General features: G+C 56.1%; 5 protein-coding genes across 5 annotated transcripts; 3 read left to right on the forward strand and 2 right to left on the reverse strand.

The window, feature by feature from the left end:
- Positions 1 to 9: 9 nt before the first annotated feature.
- On the forward strand, positions 10 to 3312 carry N656DRAFT_757278 (urease). Its single transcript, XM_064813144.1, has 5 exons — positions 10 to 220; positions 348 to 434; positions 510 to 1708; positions 1756 to 2647; positions 2726 to 3312. The coding sequence occupies exons 1-5, from the start codon at positions 200 to 202 to the stop codon at positions 3044 to 3046; spliced, it is 2520 nt and encodes an 839-aa protein (XP_064668017.1). The 5' UTR covers positions 10 to 199; the 3' UTR covers positions 3047 to 3312.
- Positions 3313 to 4205: 893 nt separating this feature from the next.
- N656DRAFT_830729 (uncharacterized protein) lies at positions 4206 to 6120 on the reverse strand (the record flags this gene model as incomplete). Its single annotated transcript, XM_064818608.1, has 2 exons — positions 4206 to 5462; positions 5953 to 6120. 2 exons carry the CDS (start codon positions 6118 to 6120, stop codon positions 4626 to 4628), a joined length of 1005 nt encoding a protein of 334 aa, XP_064668018.1. The 3' UTR covers positions 4206 to 4625.
- Positions 6121 to 8472: 2352 nt separating this feature from the next.
- On the forward strand, positions 8473 to 12111 carry N656DRAFT_838352 (Het-C-domain-containing protein). The gene is made up of 5 exons (XM_064818851.1): positions 8473 to 9060; positions 9145 to 9702; positions 9767 to 9946; positions 10000 to 10544; positions 10595 to 12111. The coding sequence occupies exons 1-5, from the start codon at positions 8937 to 8939 to the stop codon at positions 11783 to 11785; spliced, it is 2598 nt and encodes an 865-aa protein (XP_064668019.1). The 5' UTR covers positions 8473 to 8936; the 3' UTR covers positions 11786 to 12111.
- Positions 12112 to 12487: 376 nt separating this feature from the next.
- On the forward strand, positions 12488 to 13883 carry N656DRAFT_781648 (glycoside hydrolase family 45 protein). Its single transcript, XM_064815621.1, has 4 exons — positions 12488 to 13270; positions 13347 to 13377; positions 13434 to 13560; positions 13617 to 13883. The coding sequence occupies exons 1-4, from the start codon at positions 12827 to 12829 to the stop codon at positions 13762 to 13764; spliced, it is 750 nt and encodes a 249-aa protein (XP_064668020.1). The 5' UTR covers positions 12488 to 12826; the 3' UTR covers positions 13765 to 13883.
- Positions 13884 to 14496: 613 nt separating this feature from the next.
- Positions 14497 to 16851, reverse strand: N656DRAFT_713814 (uncharacterized protein; the record flags this gene model as incomplete). The annotated part of the gene is made up of 2 exons (XM_064811923.1): positions 14497 to 14622; positions 14701 to 16851. The coding sequence occupies 2 exons, from the start codon at positions 16849 to 16851 to the stop codon at positions 14497 to 14499; spliced, it is 2277 nt and encodes a 758-aa protein (XP_064668021.1).
- Between the last annotated feature and the right edge of the window lie 81 nt (positions 16852 to 16932).

Genomic DNA, 16932 nt, shown 5'->3' on the forward strand with positions numbered 1-16932 from the left:
GTACTCTGCTGTACTGCGTCTACTATCGTGAGGCCACTGGGATAGCGGGGAGCGATACGCAAGGGGATCATGCAAAGACAATCCGGGGAGCATATCAGGCGAGCTGCCGATTTAGAGCTTGTGCAAACCGCCGATTCGATATTTCCTCCATCATCGTGTCTCAACTTTGCTCATCGGCCGCGATACACAATAAGTCACGATGCATCTCGTCCCAAAGGAGGTTAGTTGATCTTGGCGATGCTTGTCACACAGCAATTTACAACTTCAATCCTCCTTTATTTTCATCCCCCACCTATGAGATATCAAATAGCAAGAACTAACACGATACGATTGCCAACCGCCCACAGCTTGACAAGCTCACCATATCGCAGCTGGGCTTTCTCGCCCAGCGGCGCCTGGCCCGCGGCGTCAAGCTGAATCATGCAGAAGCCACCGTAAGTCCCTCTTTCCTGTCACCCAGCCTCAGCGTACACTCATCTAAAACAACACTTACCAATTACTTTAAAAAGGCCCTGATCTCGTCGACGCTGCAGGAACTGATCCGCGATGGCGGGCACACGGTGGCCGACCTGATGGCGCTGGGCGCCACCATGCTGGGGCGCAGACACGTGCGGCCCGAGGTTGTGTCGACGCTGGGGCAGATCCAGGTCGAGGGAACGTTTCCCTCAGGCACCTACCTCGTCACGGTGCAGAACCCCATCTCCACCGACGACGGCGACCTGGCCCGCGCCCTGTACGGCAGCTTCCTGCCCGTGCCCAGCAACGACGCCTTCCCCTTGCCCGAGGACCCGGCCGTGTACGAGGCGGCTCGCCAGCCGGGCGCCGTGGTTGTTGTGAAGACGGCGGGTAAAGTCAAGTTGAATGAGGGGAGGAAAAGGATCAGGCTGCGCGTCACCAGCAAGGGCGACCGCCCTGTTCAGGTCGGCAGTCATTATCATTTCATTGAGACTAATCCCATGCTGGAGTTTGACCGCTTGCGGGCCTACGGGTTTAGGCTGGATATCCCCGCCGGCTCGTCTATCAGGTTTGAGCCTGGGGATACCAAGACTGTGACGCTCGTCGAGATTGGAGGGGATAGGATCATTCGAGGCGGGAATGGGCTTGCTTCGGGTAAGGTGGATTTCGGGAGGGCCGCCGAGATCCTTGAGAAGCTACAGAACGCGGGCTTCGCCCACGCCCCTGAGCCCGCGGGGGATATGGCCTTCTTCACCGAGGGTTACACGCTCGACAGAGCGGCCTATGCGACCATGTATGGTCCCACGACAGGGGATTTGGTCAGGCTGGGGAGCACCGATTTGTGGGTCAAGGTTGAGCGGGATTATACCGTCTATGGCGATGAGTGCAAGTTTGGAGGGGGCAAGACGATACGCGAGGGCATGGGCCAGGCGACGGGGCGGTCGGATGCCGAGACGTTGGATCTGGTTGTGATGAATGCACTCGTGGTGGACTGGACGGGCATCTACAAGGCGGATATCGGCGTCAAGGACGGATTGATTGTAGGCATCGGCAAGGCCGGAAACCCCGATGTCATGGACGGCGTCACGCCCGGCATGGTCGTGGGTAGCTGCACTGATGTGATTGCTGGCGAGGGCAAGATCGTCACGACGGGCGGCATCGATACCCATATCCACCTGATCTGCCCGCAGCAGGCATACGAATCGATTGCATCCGGCATCACTACTATGTTGGGTGGCGGCACTGGGCCAAGGTGTGTTTGACATTGAAGTTTCGCGGGTGAAAACTGACAGCATCCAGCGCCGGCACCAACGCCACAACTTGTACCCCTGGCGCGAACTACATGCGCCAGATGCTCCAAGCCTGCGACGAGCTGCCGGTCAATATCGGCATCACTGGCAAGGGCAACGACAGTAACCCAGCAGCCTTGCGCGAGCAAATCATTGCGGGTGCATGTGGTCTCAAGCTACACGAAGACTGGGGCACCACGCCGGCAGCCATCGACTCGTGCCTAAGCGTATGTGACGAGCTTGACGTGCAATGCCTCATCCACACAGACACGCTCAACGAATCCGGCTTCGTCGAGTCCACTATTGCAGCCTTCAAGGGGCGCACTATCCACACGTATCACACCGAGGGCGCCGGCGGCGGCCACGCGCCCGACATCATCAGCGTGGTGGAGCATCCCAACGTGCTGCCGTCGTCGACGAACCCGACGCGCCCTTACACGCTCAACACGATCGACGAGCACTTTGACATGCTGATGGTGTGCCACCACCTGAGCAAGAACATACCCGAGGACGTGGCCTTTGCCGAGAGCCGCATCCGCGCCGAGACCATCGCCGCCGAGGACGTGCTGCACGACCTGGGCGCCATCAGCATGATGAGCAGCGACAGCCAGGCCATGGGCCGCTGCGGCGAGGTGATCCTCCGCACGTGGAACACGGCGCACAAGAACAAGCTGCAGCGCGGAACGCTGCCTGAGGACGAGGGCACCGGTGCCGACAACTTCCGCGTCAAGCGCTACGTGAGCAAGTACACCATCAACGCGGCCCTCGCCCAGGGTATGGGCCACCTGGTCGGGAGTGTGGAGATTGGCAAGCTGGCCGACTTGGTTGTGTGGGATCCCGCCTGGTTCGGGACCAAGCCCAGCTTGGTGCTCAAGAGTGGCATGATTGCTTGGGCGCAGATGGTAAGTCGCCTCCCCCTACCTGTCTTGTCTCCTCCGATCAATCAAAAGAAGATCCCTAACCTTATTCCTCTATTGCAGGGCGATGCCAACGCGTCAATCCCCACCATCCAGCCGGTCATCGCCCGGCCCATGTTTGCGCCCTTGGTCCCACAGACAAGTGTGCTGTTTGTGTCCCAGGCATGCATTGACAGCGGCAAGGCGGCGTCGTACGGCCTCAAGAAGCGTGTCGAGCCTGTCAAGAACTGCCGCTCCGTTGGAAAGAGAGACATGAAGTTCAACGACGTCATGCCCAAGATGCGTGTCGACCCGGAGAGTTATACCGTCGAGGCCGACGGTAAGGTTTGTACTGCTGAGCCGAGTACCGAGTTACCACTTGCGCAGAGCTGGTATGTGTACTAGTTGTTGGGTGTGGATGGGTGAGGAGGTCGTGTTTTTTTAGGGAGTGGCGGGTTGCTTGCCTTGCGTGTATTCCGTAGGTGATGGCGGTGTTCTTCAAGGAGCACTCTTGCAGTGACATAGTAATCATGTGCTGTGTATTCTTGACCTGATTATGACCTTGATGCGACTTGTGTCCTTTGTTGTTGACAGCTCGGCAGAGGGGGTGATGATATTAGTGTATGCCGTTGAAGAACCGATGTTCCAATGCTCAAAACATGGAAGGGTGGGGCATAATCAGGGTTGTGCATCAGGGGCAAGTAGTCATTTCAAAATTGTTCTACCCGTGAGCTACCCGTGAGCTGCAGTCGGTAGAATTCGTAGGGCAGCCAGGCCAGTGAGTTATGCGGCTTCGGGAACTGCTTGATATGCCAGACATGAGTCTAATAAGTCAGGGAAGGGTTTGGCCCTTGCAACCGTTCCTCAGTGCTAATCGATCCGCCTCCAGGTCTCCGACCAAGTAAGGCAATTGTCAGTTCGCAGGGCTCAGAGATAGATGCCTTGAGCTTTAGTTACCCCTATAAGGCACGGTCCTGTAATGTATGTATGTACAGTACAGTACAGTACAGTTCTCCAGCGCTCCCATCCCAAGGTCCTGTCATTCAAGTCTGTCTGGCTTGTGGTGGGGTCCACAGGGCCTACAACCTCCAAGCCGGAGAGTTTGGAGACGCCAGGGGCTGGGCAGCTGTCCCATCAGCAGACCATTGTGTGAGTACTCAAGGCACCGACTGGTTAGGTATGATAGGGCTCAATGATATGCCCGGAATTACGATGCTTTGACGGCGAGAGTCAATGGAGGCCGCGTTACAGGCTGATCCTATCTCAATCTCCCGTAGAGTTTGAGGGATCTCACCTGTGCTCCTTTTATTCAATCTTGGAATTAAGCAGCTTGTTTGCCGTCAAATGCTGCGTGTTTCTCAGGTCCTTAGTAAGTAAATTCCAGGTTGAGTACTGAGTACCTACCCTTTGAAATTCGTGGCACTGCGAGCATGACAGCGCCGTCACAGTATCAATGACACAACCTCCAGAACCACCCGACTAAAAGGCCAAGTGCAACATGGATGTGATCTGATCAATTCATCGACGCGTGTATTGCTACTGCTGCTGTGTGCTGGTGCAACCAGCCACCAAGCCGAAACAATCCGAGTAAATAAGTACATAAAGCCCACAAGACCAAGCACAGCAGAGAGATACTCTCCTATAGCCTTAACCGGCTCCTCGACCTCCCCGTTCACCCCAAGCAATTGCTTTCAGAGGAAAAACCCCGAGACCACCTTTATTCCGCGATTGACCCGTACAAAACCTAGAAAGCCCTAAGTTGCCGCAATGGCAAACCGCAACGACACCGAGCCCATGATAGCCAGCTTGCGAGAGAAAACACACCCCCCTCCCATATTCCACGCAGGCGACGACTTGATTTGTTACCAGTATTTCTCTCGTCGGGAGGGTATCATGAAAAAGAGGGAAGAAGCAGAGGCGCCAGAGGTATCACCGATAGTAAATGAACCGACACCAGACAGAAAGAGCAGGGCTATTGAGGGACCTAGCCAGTCTTGGTCTTCTTACGACCAGACTTCTTAGGCTCCTCTACCTGCTCTGCCGCCTTGGATGTGCGCTTCCTCTTCTTGGCCTCGGGGGAGGATGGGGTAGCCGCCACGGGCTTTGCGGGCTCTGGCTCGGCGGTCGCGGGAGTCGCGGCCGTGCTCTTCCGCTTGCGCGTGTCCTTCTTCTTGGGTGTTTTTGCTGCAGGCGCGGGCTCCTCTTCAGATGCCTCTTCAGAGGCCTCCTCGGGGACAGCCGTCGCCTGAAGCTGCTCGGCGATAGCCTCCTGGTCATTGGCCGGGGCTTCCTCGGCCTGGGCGAGAGGGGGCATCGAGATGCCGTGCTGATCTGCGTAGACGCGCGCTTCCTCATCCGTCATGTTCTTGGCATCCGGGTTGCCGTGCTTGTAAGAGTGCACACGGGCGTTGTAGAGGCGCAGGTTGTATTGGTAGGCCTGATTCCAGCCGAGCTTCTCTCCAGGCGTCATCACGGACCACCGGCGCTGGCCCTCGTCTTGAACGGCACCCTTTGGCGCCTGGTCCCCGAGATCACTCGCAATGATGGGGCGAGCTGTCTGCATGTAGAGGAAGTAAGGAGTGAGAGGCCGCTTGGGCGCATTGGGGTCATGGGTGCGCTTCTTGCGCTCCTTCTTCTCCTCCACAGGGGGTTGCGGCATGGCCATGGCAGGCATCAAGCTGCCGAGCCCGCTGACGAGGTGATCCAACTCTGATCCATTCTCAAGGTTGGTGCCTTCCCCGATTAGGAGGTTGGTCTGGCGGAGGTAGTCCTGGGAAAAGCTCCGGATCAAGTCCTGGATAGTCTGGAGCCGTTGGTAGACCTGTAAGATGGTTAGCGAAACTTGTCTGACCCTCAATCGATCGAGGCAAGTACGAGGTTGTTAGGGGAGGCATGTTTTCGCAGGACCCAAACGGGGAGCTTGTCAACAATGAGGGGCAGCAGATGTATGCGTCATATGCTCGATGTGGGTAGCACGTGTGCTTCTGACAACAGTTGCATTGTTCTAGCAGATTTGGGAGATAGTGAACACTTGTCATCACAGGGTAGCTTGAGTTGAAGTGTAAGGTTGTGTGATGAAGTGAGGAAGGGAGGTATCAGTTTGTTTTGATGTGCGCGTCTTTGTCTGAATCAAAACATTGCAGATTGCGATTGCGAGTGAGGGTTAAGATGGAAGGGAACGTGCCGACTCGCGTCTGCACGGAAGACAGGCCCTTGGGCTGGAGATTTGGAGTGTTTCGCGGTTCTTAAACAGGGGGAGGGCCATTGGGGAAATGCGCGCGAGCAACTGGAAGTGAAGCCGTGCTCCTTACCGAATCTCTGACGCGAATGAACTGGCCGACATCGATTACTGGGGGGACCTGCTTAAGGTTGAGGGCGGCGGGTTGCACTGCGACGACATTGGGAGGAGGCGCTGCTGCGACAGGGACGGGTTGTTGTTCAGGCATGACCAAGGCCTTGTTCTTGGGTGGGCGCGGCATGGTTGATTGCGGTGGTGGTATATTTGACCGCTGTTTTGTTGGAAATAAAGTTAGTGGGATGGTGGTGCTGGGTTTGCGACCGCGATGGGGAAGTCAAGCGCTGAGGAACTGCTGGAATGAAGGGTGAGAACAGGAGGAAAAATTCACGGCGAATTTTGGGGGAAGGGCGGGGGTCCCCGAAAAATATACGTGGGTCGCTGGGGAGGGGTTGCCAGCGCTGATTGACCTGCTAAAGAAAATTGGTGTGCTGGAAAATTGCGCGTGCTGAGTGCAAATCAGATCACACCCACGTTCGACCCTCTGAACCGCACCTCACCCCAAGGCTAACGTTCTCTCAGATTCTGGGGCACCCGACTACCAACGCGGGCTCAGAAACAGGCGCCCTACTCCAAGGTTCAACTTAACAGCAGGCCCTCCAGGCTCCCGCTCTTCCGTCCATCAGAGGGGATGCCCGCCTCGCGGCCTCGCGGCAACACCAAAATCAGACTGCCAGCGCAGCTCTATGTAAGGTAGGCTTTCTGGCTGCAACACGAAAGTTGAACACCAATACAGTACAGTACATACATATATACAATACTCATGTTAGTGATGCCAAAAGCCAGCAAACCTTCACCCCACCACTGCACCAGCATAACTGGCCTGCATTACCATTACCCGATTGATAAGACACCTGGGCAGGTGCACCTCGCAGCGGACACGTCCTTCCTTACCACGGAAGAAGACCAAATTCGTCTGTTTCCTCTGAGTGTACAGTGCTGAATCATTGATATTTGACAAGCTAATTGATGTTGGCTTTTGTGCAATATGATGCGCAATTACTATGTTAAAATGCAGCGATGTAAGCGTTCGACAAGTGCTTGTAAGTCTTCCGTCAGTTCCTTGGGTAAGTACTGGATGCATCTATCCTGTCAAGCAGTTAGTTTTCTGGGGTTCTGGCATTCAGCATTCCAAGGAGCGAAACCAGGCACTGGTTCCAAGTTTACCTTAGGTCGGCCTGTGCCTGGATGAATTACAGTAGCAGCCGATAGCCTGATCAGTCTTGTTTCGCTGCCTGCCCTGAAGTGGGCAAGGCCTATTACATACGTAAGTATTTTACCCGTGTCGCTGATTTGCGAGTTTCTGTACTGTACTGTGCTCCTCCCGCCTTTTTCCCTGCACCTCGCTGTGTTTCGCCTGTCAGAAAAGATGCCATTCCTTCAGAAGGAGCTGTCCCAGCGGGTGCTGAGGCTAGATCTGGAAGCATTTCGTCCCCTAGGACCCCAGGCGGGAGTATTACATATCGGCTAGGTATGGCCTGAATTTCACAACCCTCACCCTACCTTTTGGCAGACCATTTCCATCACGGTGCAGCAGATATCTTGTGCTTGAGATCGGGTATGTATCTTATCCCGCTTGCAAACCAGCTGCTCATCGCCGTCTACCTCCGCTCATGGCCGCTCAGCTTAAGTGGTTTGTTCTCGGACATCGTAGAACCGAAACCACCTATGTCTCGTGCTACTCATACACAACAAGTATACAGTCAGGCCCGAACCAGAGTAGTTCCGCTCCCTTCGAGCATCCCTGACAGTAACTAATCTGCCATCCAGTCGTTATGTGATGCTAGTAATGTAAATATGTGTTCGAGTCTCGCTGCCAGTACTTACAAGCAGTAGTCGTACAATACGTGATATGTAGTTACGTCTTGGCAAAGGTTTCCAGGTTATGGGTGCCCGAGGTTAGCTCACCTCGTCCAAACGCGTCCTGCGCTATCTCAACTGCCGCATCTAGGTAACGTACCTTAGTTACGGCACGGGTAGATTCAAGAAGGGATCCCGACGATAGTGTGCAGGAAGCTCGGTACCTTAGCTCACATATATACAAGCATAAAGGGCTGGGTATTGGAAGGCAGATTGGGCTCCCAAGGTCAAGCGATCTATCTTGAAGCTTGGGCTCTGGCGGACGCGACAATGTCAAGAAACTTTGTCATGCTCCAGTGAGAGTACGGCTATCCGCAGAGAATAACCTCAAGTCGATACAAGCTTCGCCAGCAATCTCATCTTACACGGATGAGCAGATAAGGCAAAAACACCATCGAGTATCGACAAACGCCATCACATCACAGTGAGTCGCGCCCTCACAGGGCAACCCAAGCTTTATTATCGAAAGGTGCCAAACCCCGCATAACGCGCGGCATTGGCATAACTGCGGTGCTAGCTCTGCACTATACTGTATTTGGGTAGCTGAGGGTAGGTACCTCGGTACCTTTGCAGCATGCCCCACTTCCAACGCAAAGCTTCATGCTTGCCCCACTCCTAGATCCGGCACTGCTTCCCACAATCGACCCCTCTCCACGAAAAAGGAACCCCTCCTCCTCCTGTGCCTCTGTACCGAGCAAGCTGAATGGTCGGCTTGGCGTGTTTCTGATTGCCTGAAACTGGTTGGCATAACGAGTAACACCACGATGGGCCACTCATTTCTCAAGCAGCCCGAGAGTGGCATGTGTGCCCCTCCATCTCTAGCAGTGGTCAGGACGACGGCATGGAAGTTGGATCAGGCATCTTTCCTTGAGCCGACTTCGTCCGAATATTTTACCTCTCGCCATCGCTGCTTGCTTGTAGACAGTAGTACATGATCCCGATTGCATCACGAATCGCCCACACATCCAAAACCAAAACATCATCAGATTACACTACCTGCCAGGATCTGCCTAGTTCTTTTGCCTGCTCCCCTTTGCCCCGCACCACCTGTTTTCTCCTTGACCGCTCCCTCTGCTGAATTCTCAGGGTCTTCCACCTTCATCCAACTGGAACTCTCAATACCGAACCGCAGCCGTAGCCATGACATCCTTTAAACTTTACCCGTTCTTGCTCGGGTTCATCGTTCTCTTCTGCTTTGTGCGACCTACGCTCGCTTTCGGCGCCGGCAACATCGCAGGGATCTCCAAGGTCGAGGGCCAGAACTGTGAGATGCTTACCTCTGACGCTGCTTGCCCAACTCTTTCAAGCCTGTCTGACCAGTGCTGACGCTCCATGCTATTGACCGCAGGGCGTCATGGCGATATCGAGGATGTACTTCTCAGAATTATCATGGCTCGCGCCGCCGGCGGCAAGAAGTTCGACAAGTTGATGGTTTCCCGTGTTTACTTTGGGAACTGGCTCCGAGACTATTCCCAAGCCATTGACGTGGGCACCGTCAAGAGCGTGTCGGCCGAGGCCATCCGTCTCTTGCTGTGCATCCTAGGCTTCCTGACGTTCGGCTATGGTAGCCGCGAATTCGAGGTCACGGCCGACCGCCTTGGCTGCTACCGTCCCGAGGACCATATTGACAACCCCAAGAACTACGCCGACAACATGGATGCGAGACAGTACGACCGCCGCCTACGCGGGCCTGTGGACGAGTCCGTTGAGCTGGCTATCGACGAGGAGACGGGCATGAAGAACTACATTGCCAACGAGAATGCCGGCATCATGACCTCGGCGTTGCATGTCCGCCGTCTCTTCGCCAAGTCTATCGAGCTGGGTCGCTCGTACGGGCGAAGCCAGAGGAAGGAAGAGCTCTACGAAGCCCTTCGCCTGCTTGGAACCGGCCTCCACTGTCTCGAAGGTATGGAGTTCCATAACCATCCCTTCCCCCAAATCCGAATGGGTTCTAACAAATCAAACAAAAGACTTCTTTGCTCACAGCAACTACACCGAGCTGGCTTTGATTGAACTGGGGGAGCGGGACGTATTCCCTCATGTCGGCCGGAACACCAAAATCAGGATTCCTGGTGCTCGCCACTCGGTCTATCCTATCGTCACCGGCACTTTTGGGGGTGTCGACTTTCTCCACTCCGTCACTGGAGAAGGTACTTGATCCCCAACACATGTCCCGTTGATAACAGAAACTAATAAGAGACAGTGTCCGATAAGATGATCCAGAGCGAGATTGAGGACCTGGAGGGGACCCTTGATCAAAGCCGGAACAGCGACACCAGCTTCCTTCGTGATCTGCTCGATAAGATTCCCGATGGCTTGTTCGGTGGTGATGACAAGAAAGCAAAGATGGACGACCTCCAGAACAACGCCCAGGCCGCCCAGATGCAGAACATGACGGTGTCACCCAGGGATCCAGAAGAGTTCACTCAGTATATCCAGCAGGTGTTCCAGCAGGTCATGCCTGCCATTCAGTTCCACGACGAGGTTCTCCAGAGCATCACGGAGGCCATTGAACAGATCCCGATTCTGCCCAAGATCATCGAGCAGCTGGAGGAGCAGCTCTCGCTTTTCGTCTTTTCAATGATTGCGCCTTTCGTGATCCCCGTCATTGACCAGATCAAGAACGAGCTCGCTACGGGCGCCAGCGAGATCATCGAGAGCAGTAAGCACGAGCAGCACATTGTCTTTGAGGACGACGACTGCAGCGACCCGACCCACTCGATGCTAGCCAAGGACCACTTTACCAACGTAAGCAGAAAACTTTGAGGCTGTGATTGCGAAGCTAACAACAGGGCCAGATTCTCAACGAAATTGCTGGCCGCACCGCCTCCAAGGTCGTGGGCTGGGTGGTCCCTCAGCTCATGGAAGCCTGGGACAACCCTCACATGGATGTCGACCGCATGCTTAACAAGGTCATCTACGGTGTGCTGCATCACCCTGCGCAACGCGACATGGGTCCCGACGGCGCCGAGGAGGGCCGCAACCTGATCTTCCGCAGCGTTGAGGAGTGGTGGCAGGAGATGGACGAGGGCCAGCGCGACGAATACCGGCGGAAGCTGAGCCGTAGCGGCGTCGAGAGAGGCGAGAACCACCGCGAGGGTGAGCATGACTGCGGCCACGGATGCGGCAAGAAGCTCAAGATGCGCAAAAATTTCAACGAAGAGAACCTGACAATGGAGGACCGCATTGCCGGCGCCGCCGCCGACGCCATTGTCGGTGGTGTCAAGCAAACCCTCGGAGGCGCAGTCCAACAATCTGGCTTCGGTGGTGGCGGCGGCGGCCAAGACGACATTGGAGGCCTGTTGGGCAGGGTGGCCGGCGGAATCCTAGGCGGCGGCTTCGGGCGGGAGGAGACCCAGACCTACCAGTCTGGCGGACGCACCGACGATGGCGGCTACACGCAGACGACTACGGAATACGGCCGCCAAGGCAATCGCTATGGCCAGGCCGAGTACAATGAGACGCAATACGGGGGCGGCGGCGGCGGACGGAGCGAGTACCGCCGCTATGAGCAAGAGGACAACGGCCGTCGTGGCGAGGCCTACAGCTACACGGAGGAACGCACAGAGACCCGCTATGAGAGCAGTGGCGGCTATCGCCGCGAGGAAGAGACAACCAGCTATGGCGGTAGCGGGGGATACGGTCGCCGCGACGAACAGAGCTACGGTGGCCGGGAGGACTACGGCCGGCGCGACGAGGACAGCTATGGTGGGGGCTATGGTCGTCGTAATCAGGACAGCTATGGCGGGGGTTATGATCGCCGTGATGAGGACAGCTATGGTGGAGGATACGGCCGTCGGGACGAAGACAGCTATGAGCGCCGTGAGGAGCGCCCTGAGCGTCGCGAGGAACAGTCCTATGGCCGTCGCCGGAATGACGAAGAGGAGGAGGAAGAATCTGGTGCTGCCGGCTTCCTTAGCAATCTTGCGCGGCGTGCAGGGGAGGCGCTTGAGGAAAAGCGTGATGAAGGTAGAGGATGGGGGTTCTAAATCTCTCCTGTGGTTGGTAAGGGCTAGTCTCGATCTGCTGGGTGGGTAGGAAGCCCGGGGACGGCTGGTTTTTTTTGAAAAGTGTTTTCTGTGGGTAGCTGGGAATCTCACGGAATATCACATGTGCTTGTCGTGAAACGATCGGTTGCGGATACACCAGCCAGCTAGCCAAATTCATCTTGTCTTTGTTGTCCTACGCCGTTCCCCGTCATTGCTCTCACATATAATACCGGGAAACCGTGGAGTTCCAACCGAGCATTCTAAGGAATTGGTTCGCTTGCGGGTCGATATGCGAACGCCGCCTATTTTGCTCACTGGGCAGATATATGTACATATATTAATCTGGGGTGTTATAGTGCTAAACCCTCCTTCTTCCCCGTCCACCTCCACATTCTGAACACGCCATGCCAATGGGTATGTTCCTCTGTAATGCGGGGAGCCAAGAGCAGGTAATATACCTGCCGCAGTTGTTGCCCCCTACCCTTTCCCCCCTGCTCTGTATGCGCCGCAGCAGAACCGATGGACGGACGGTGCCGATCTGGTGGGAACTGATGTGCCCTGCTGACGTACTGTGCGGTAAGGTGGTAACTGGAAATCAGGGACAGGGCGGGATAAGTTCCGCTTGTTCGGAAGCTGGTGCCGATCACTTATTATGGGCCACTCATAACCCCCCTTGCCATCCGCTGACGGCTTTCATATGCTGGCGGCCGTTTTGGGCTGTTTCTCCCTACGGAGCGGTGCGGAGCGGGAGATGGGGGTTTCATTTGGGTATACTACTAGTCCTTGAGAGATCCCCCGCTGCGGTTCCAGGCTCAAGTGAAGGTGAGTTTACTTACTGGTGCTATTAAGTGGCTGGAGAGGGGGGAGGGGGGTATATTTCCTGGTTGTGTCCTGCCCTTTGGTCTTGGGATTGGGACCTGGCGACTGGCGCCTTTGAACATTGCAGACCAGGATCCTTGCCTACTACTATACTCAGTAGTAGCTGTCTGTGTATTATCTGATACTCTCACTCTACTATTTACCAAAGTAGACAACTTCACGATGCACCTCTCCCTGCTGGCCCCCTTGTCCCTCCTGCTTGGACCCGTCTTCGTCTCGGCGCAGGGCGCGTCGGGCAGCGGGCGGACGACGCGGTACTGGGACTGCTGCAAGCCGTCGTGCGCGTGGCCGCGCAAGGGCAACTCGCCTTCCCCGGTACGGACGTGCGACAAGAACGACAACCCGCTCAACGACGGCGGCAACACGCGCTCCGGCTGCGACAGCGGCGGCTCCGCCTACATGTGCTCCTCCCAGAGCCCCTGGGCCGTCAACGAGACGGTCGCCTACGGCTGGGCCGCCGTCAACATTGCGGGCTCCAACGAGGCCGCTTGGTGCTGTGCCTGCTATGAGTTGACTTTTACCAGCGGGCCAGTGGCGGGTAAGAAGATGGTTGTGCAGGCGACTAATACGGGAGGGGATCTGGGGAATAATCACTTTGATATTGCGGTTGGTGTCCTCCTTTTCTCTTTTCAGCTGTGCCGCCCTGTTTCGTGTACGTACTTACATGGCGACGCCCAAATAGATGCCCGGCGGTGGTGTCGGCATTTTTAACGGTAAGACCTTCTCCTTGTGGCCGTTCAAAGTCAGCCATCTGACACTTCAAAAACAGCATGCACCAACCAATACGGCGCGCCGCCAAACGGCTGGGGCCAGCGCTACGGCGGAATCGGATCCAAGAGCGAGTGTGAGAGCTTCCCCGAGAAGCTCAAGGCCGGATGCAATTGGCGCTTCGATTGGTATGTTTCTTTTTGTCTCGCCTAGAGGAGTAATATGAGCTGACAGCCCCCTCCAGGTTCATGGGCGCCGACAACCCGGACGTCACCTTCAGGCAGGTGGCCTGCCCGGCCGCCATCACGGCCAAGAGCGGCTGCACCCGCCAGAACGACGTCATCAACGAGACGCCCACTGGGCCGTCCACCGTGCCCACTTGGACCCCGTAGAGGGGAGCTCAGCGGGTGGTATCATCGTTGCCAATACTACTAACCAGTAGGCACTGTGGAAGAAGAAATGGTTCAACTGCGCTGCAGCTCCAGTATATAAGTAAGCCTGAAGATAGACACAATGTCAATATGAAACTTCTGGCGAAGGCGACGGATCAAGACCAGACCTAGTTTCCATTGCCCCTGAATGCGGGGCAGCCCTAAAATGGATCTCTGAGTGCGGAGGCTGATTGTTGCTGGGCGACGACATGCCTTCTCAGGGGCTTATGCATTTTAGATGCTCGCCTAAAGCATGTCAGCACTCAAGGGAGTCCTACGCAAGAGCTGGATTATAAGACGATACCTTCACCAATAGCCAAGCACACACCCATCTCGCTGGGTGTAGTCGTCCATCCCTGGCCCCAGCTTTCTGTTTGACAGACCCAATGCTGAACCGTATTCATGCAGGCTAGTACGAGGCTCGCACAAAGACCGCCTGTTCGAGCTTTGTTGCTTTCTTCCCTTATTCTCCTTCTTTCTGTTATCTAGTCATTTTCCCATCGTCCAACCACAGGATGATCAACACATTCAATCAGGGTAAAAATATCCAACTCCCGTTCGCTCGAGGGGAAATTGATACACAAACCGTCATGCCCAACACCCATTCTCAACCCTCCCTCATAAAAAAACATGCCTCATCACCCATCATCATAGTCCCATACAAACACATCTCATAATCCACCGGATCAAGGCTCAAGGGAGCCTTAACTCCTCCCTCCCACAAACCTCAACCGCCAGCTCCTTGCCCTGCCACAAATACCTCACTCTTAACACCTTGGTACTCATAGGCGCCGGATCCCAGAAGCCGAGCAGGCGGCTCTTGCGGATCCCCCTAGGTATGACAAGCCTCCCGTCCTCATCCACTAGCGCCGCCAACGCAATGGTGACGTCGGCGACCTCCTCAGGCGGCGCATCTCGCACGCCGTATTTGGCGCTGACAATAACGAGCCCGCCTCGGTTGCGCTCAACGTTCTGGCGCGGCTCGACGCCCGTGGCAAGGATGGCGGTCAGCTCGTCGGCCTCAGCGCGGCGGCGCGCGACGTAGTCCTGGATCTTCCTATCCCTGTGCATCGCCGTGTTATTGCTTTTGGCCGCCACAACTTTCGCCACCAGACGGCGCTGGCGGTAGAGTTCCCACGCAGCAAGCGCGGCAAAGGGGAACACCGTGGTCCAGAAGAGCAGCTTGGAGCTGCCCAGCCTGGGCTTGGTGGAGAACAATAAGGGCAGGCTGATCCGCTGTCCGAGACGCGACCAGTAGAATGAGAGGTGCAGATTGCTCGGCGAGATGCCCACTTCTAGCCCGGCTTTGGAGAAACGCCCTACGCGCCGCAGAGCGCGAAAGGCGAGAAAGAAATCCCGTTGCGCGGTCCCCGCGAGCTCGACCTCGGCTCGGAGACCTGCTTTTCGCCGGGTTGCTGTCATTGAGGTGAAGGAGAACAGATCTCTGCCGTACCGAAGGTAGGCTGCTACATTACCTGGTGTCCAACCAGTCGATAGAGTCCATGAGCTGGCCTTATTCTTGTCCATGTCGCAGTCTATCGCTGCGAGCCCCCGGTCCGCCGGCTTGGTCAACGCCTGTTGGGACTGTATGCCCAGGTCGTGTCTCCCAAACGCATACCCGGCTTCAACAGTTGGAGGGTTCCGGAACATGTCCATAACGTGCGCGAAGGCTCCTGACACTTTGGAAAACTTGGAGAGCTCTCTGCATTCCTTTGAGGACCGCAGGTCCCAGTCGCCTCCGTCGGCAAGGACGAAAGCAGTCCCGGGCCCAACATTGCTATGAATAGCAAACCCTAAATCAGGTGATACATTGGTCCTTGGTTTTATCGGTTTCCGAGCGAATATCTCGACGTTGACAGGCTCGCGAAGTCCGGGAGGGTTGGTTGAGTAGCCCAACCGGAGCGATGTGGACAGCCGGGGTAGAAGCTCCAATTCGTGCTCGATCACAAGGCCCGGGAGAGATCTGGGGAAAACCCTTGGAGACTCGCTTTGTGTCCGTTGGGGCTCCCAAAAGATCTCCTGGCGTAAGTTAAGGTTCGCAACCGGGAGGAATCGTGAAGAAAGCAGCTGCTCCGTGCGTCTAGGTCCATGGATTGCAGGTCCCGGAGGCTGATAGCGGTCGAGAAAGAGCGGTGCGAGTTTGAATGGCTCGTCCAGTAAACCGTGCGTCCCCATGGTGGCGGTGACAGTTGGGTCTGTAATCCGAAGGGGTTGGCCTCCTTTACCGAACCAGCCCCGAAGAAATAGCGCCGTACTCTCTATCGGCTTTCTTAGAGCAGGCACGCTGGCGGTGGCTGATTGCCGGATGGAGAAGTCGACAACTTCCAAACCTGAGCGATGCCGCCGAGCGCCTCGTTGTGAAGCGAGCAAAGACGAAGCATCTACCCGCAACCCGATATCGGTACTTGCCCGGGCCTCTCGTTGCGTTAGGAGCAGATATTGCTCGTGGATGCTGCTTTCATACGTGGTACTGCTGCCTTCCGGATCAAGGGCGGTATCGTCGTCATCAGGGATATCCCCATCGCAGTCCAAGTCGGTCTCACCAAGGTCTGAGAGGTCATAACCCAGCCTCCGGGAGGGCTCAACCAGAGTCTCAAAGGCGGCCTGGGCTAGGCCGAGGTGAAAGGCTGCCGGTCCTTGCAGGCGTAAGGGCTGCTTTTCGACTGCGAGCACCTGGACGAGACGGTGCGCTGCTTTGCGAACCTGATCAGGAGAGAGCGATGGCTCGTTTGGTAGGCAGAGCAACTCATAACAGTTCCGGGAGACGGGGCCCTTATCGAGGAACCCGTGCTCAGGGGCCGCTGGCTCAGCACCAACGACGACCGTGTCACCGAGCTCATCACTTGGATAGATGGACCGTTCCAGGATCGAAGAAGCGTCGTCGAAGCCAAATTCATATTCCCTCCGCGTTGCTGCGAACTGCTCACGAAGAGAGTAGCGCGATTCGACGGGTCGCAGGTGATGAGCGATTCCATGATAATTCCTGGAACGGATAGATGCCGCGTCGTCAAGGGCAGTAGACGGAATGCGACGCGATCTGACGTCCATCTTCAAACAGCAGGCGGCAGACGAGATCCAAGAGGGATTGATGACTCAAGCTTGGGAGCGAGTCTGGGTCTTGGGCAAACA

Source organism: Canariomyces notabilis, assembly GCF_033297395.1.
Source record: "Canariomyces notabilis strain CBS 508.74 unplaced genomic scaffold N656scaffold_19, whole genome shotgun sequence".
Lineage (NCBI taxonomy): Eukaryota > Fungi > Ascomycota > Sordariomycetes > Sordariales > Chaetomiaceae > Canariomyces > Canariomyces notabilis.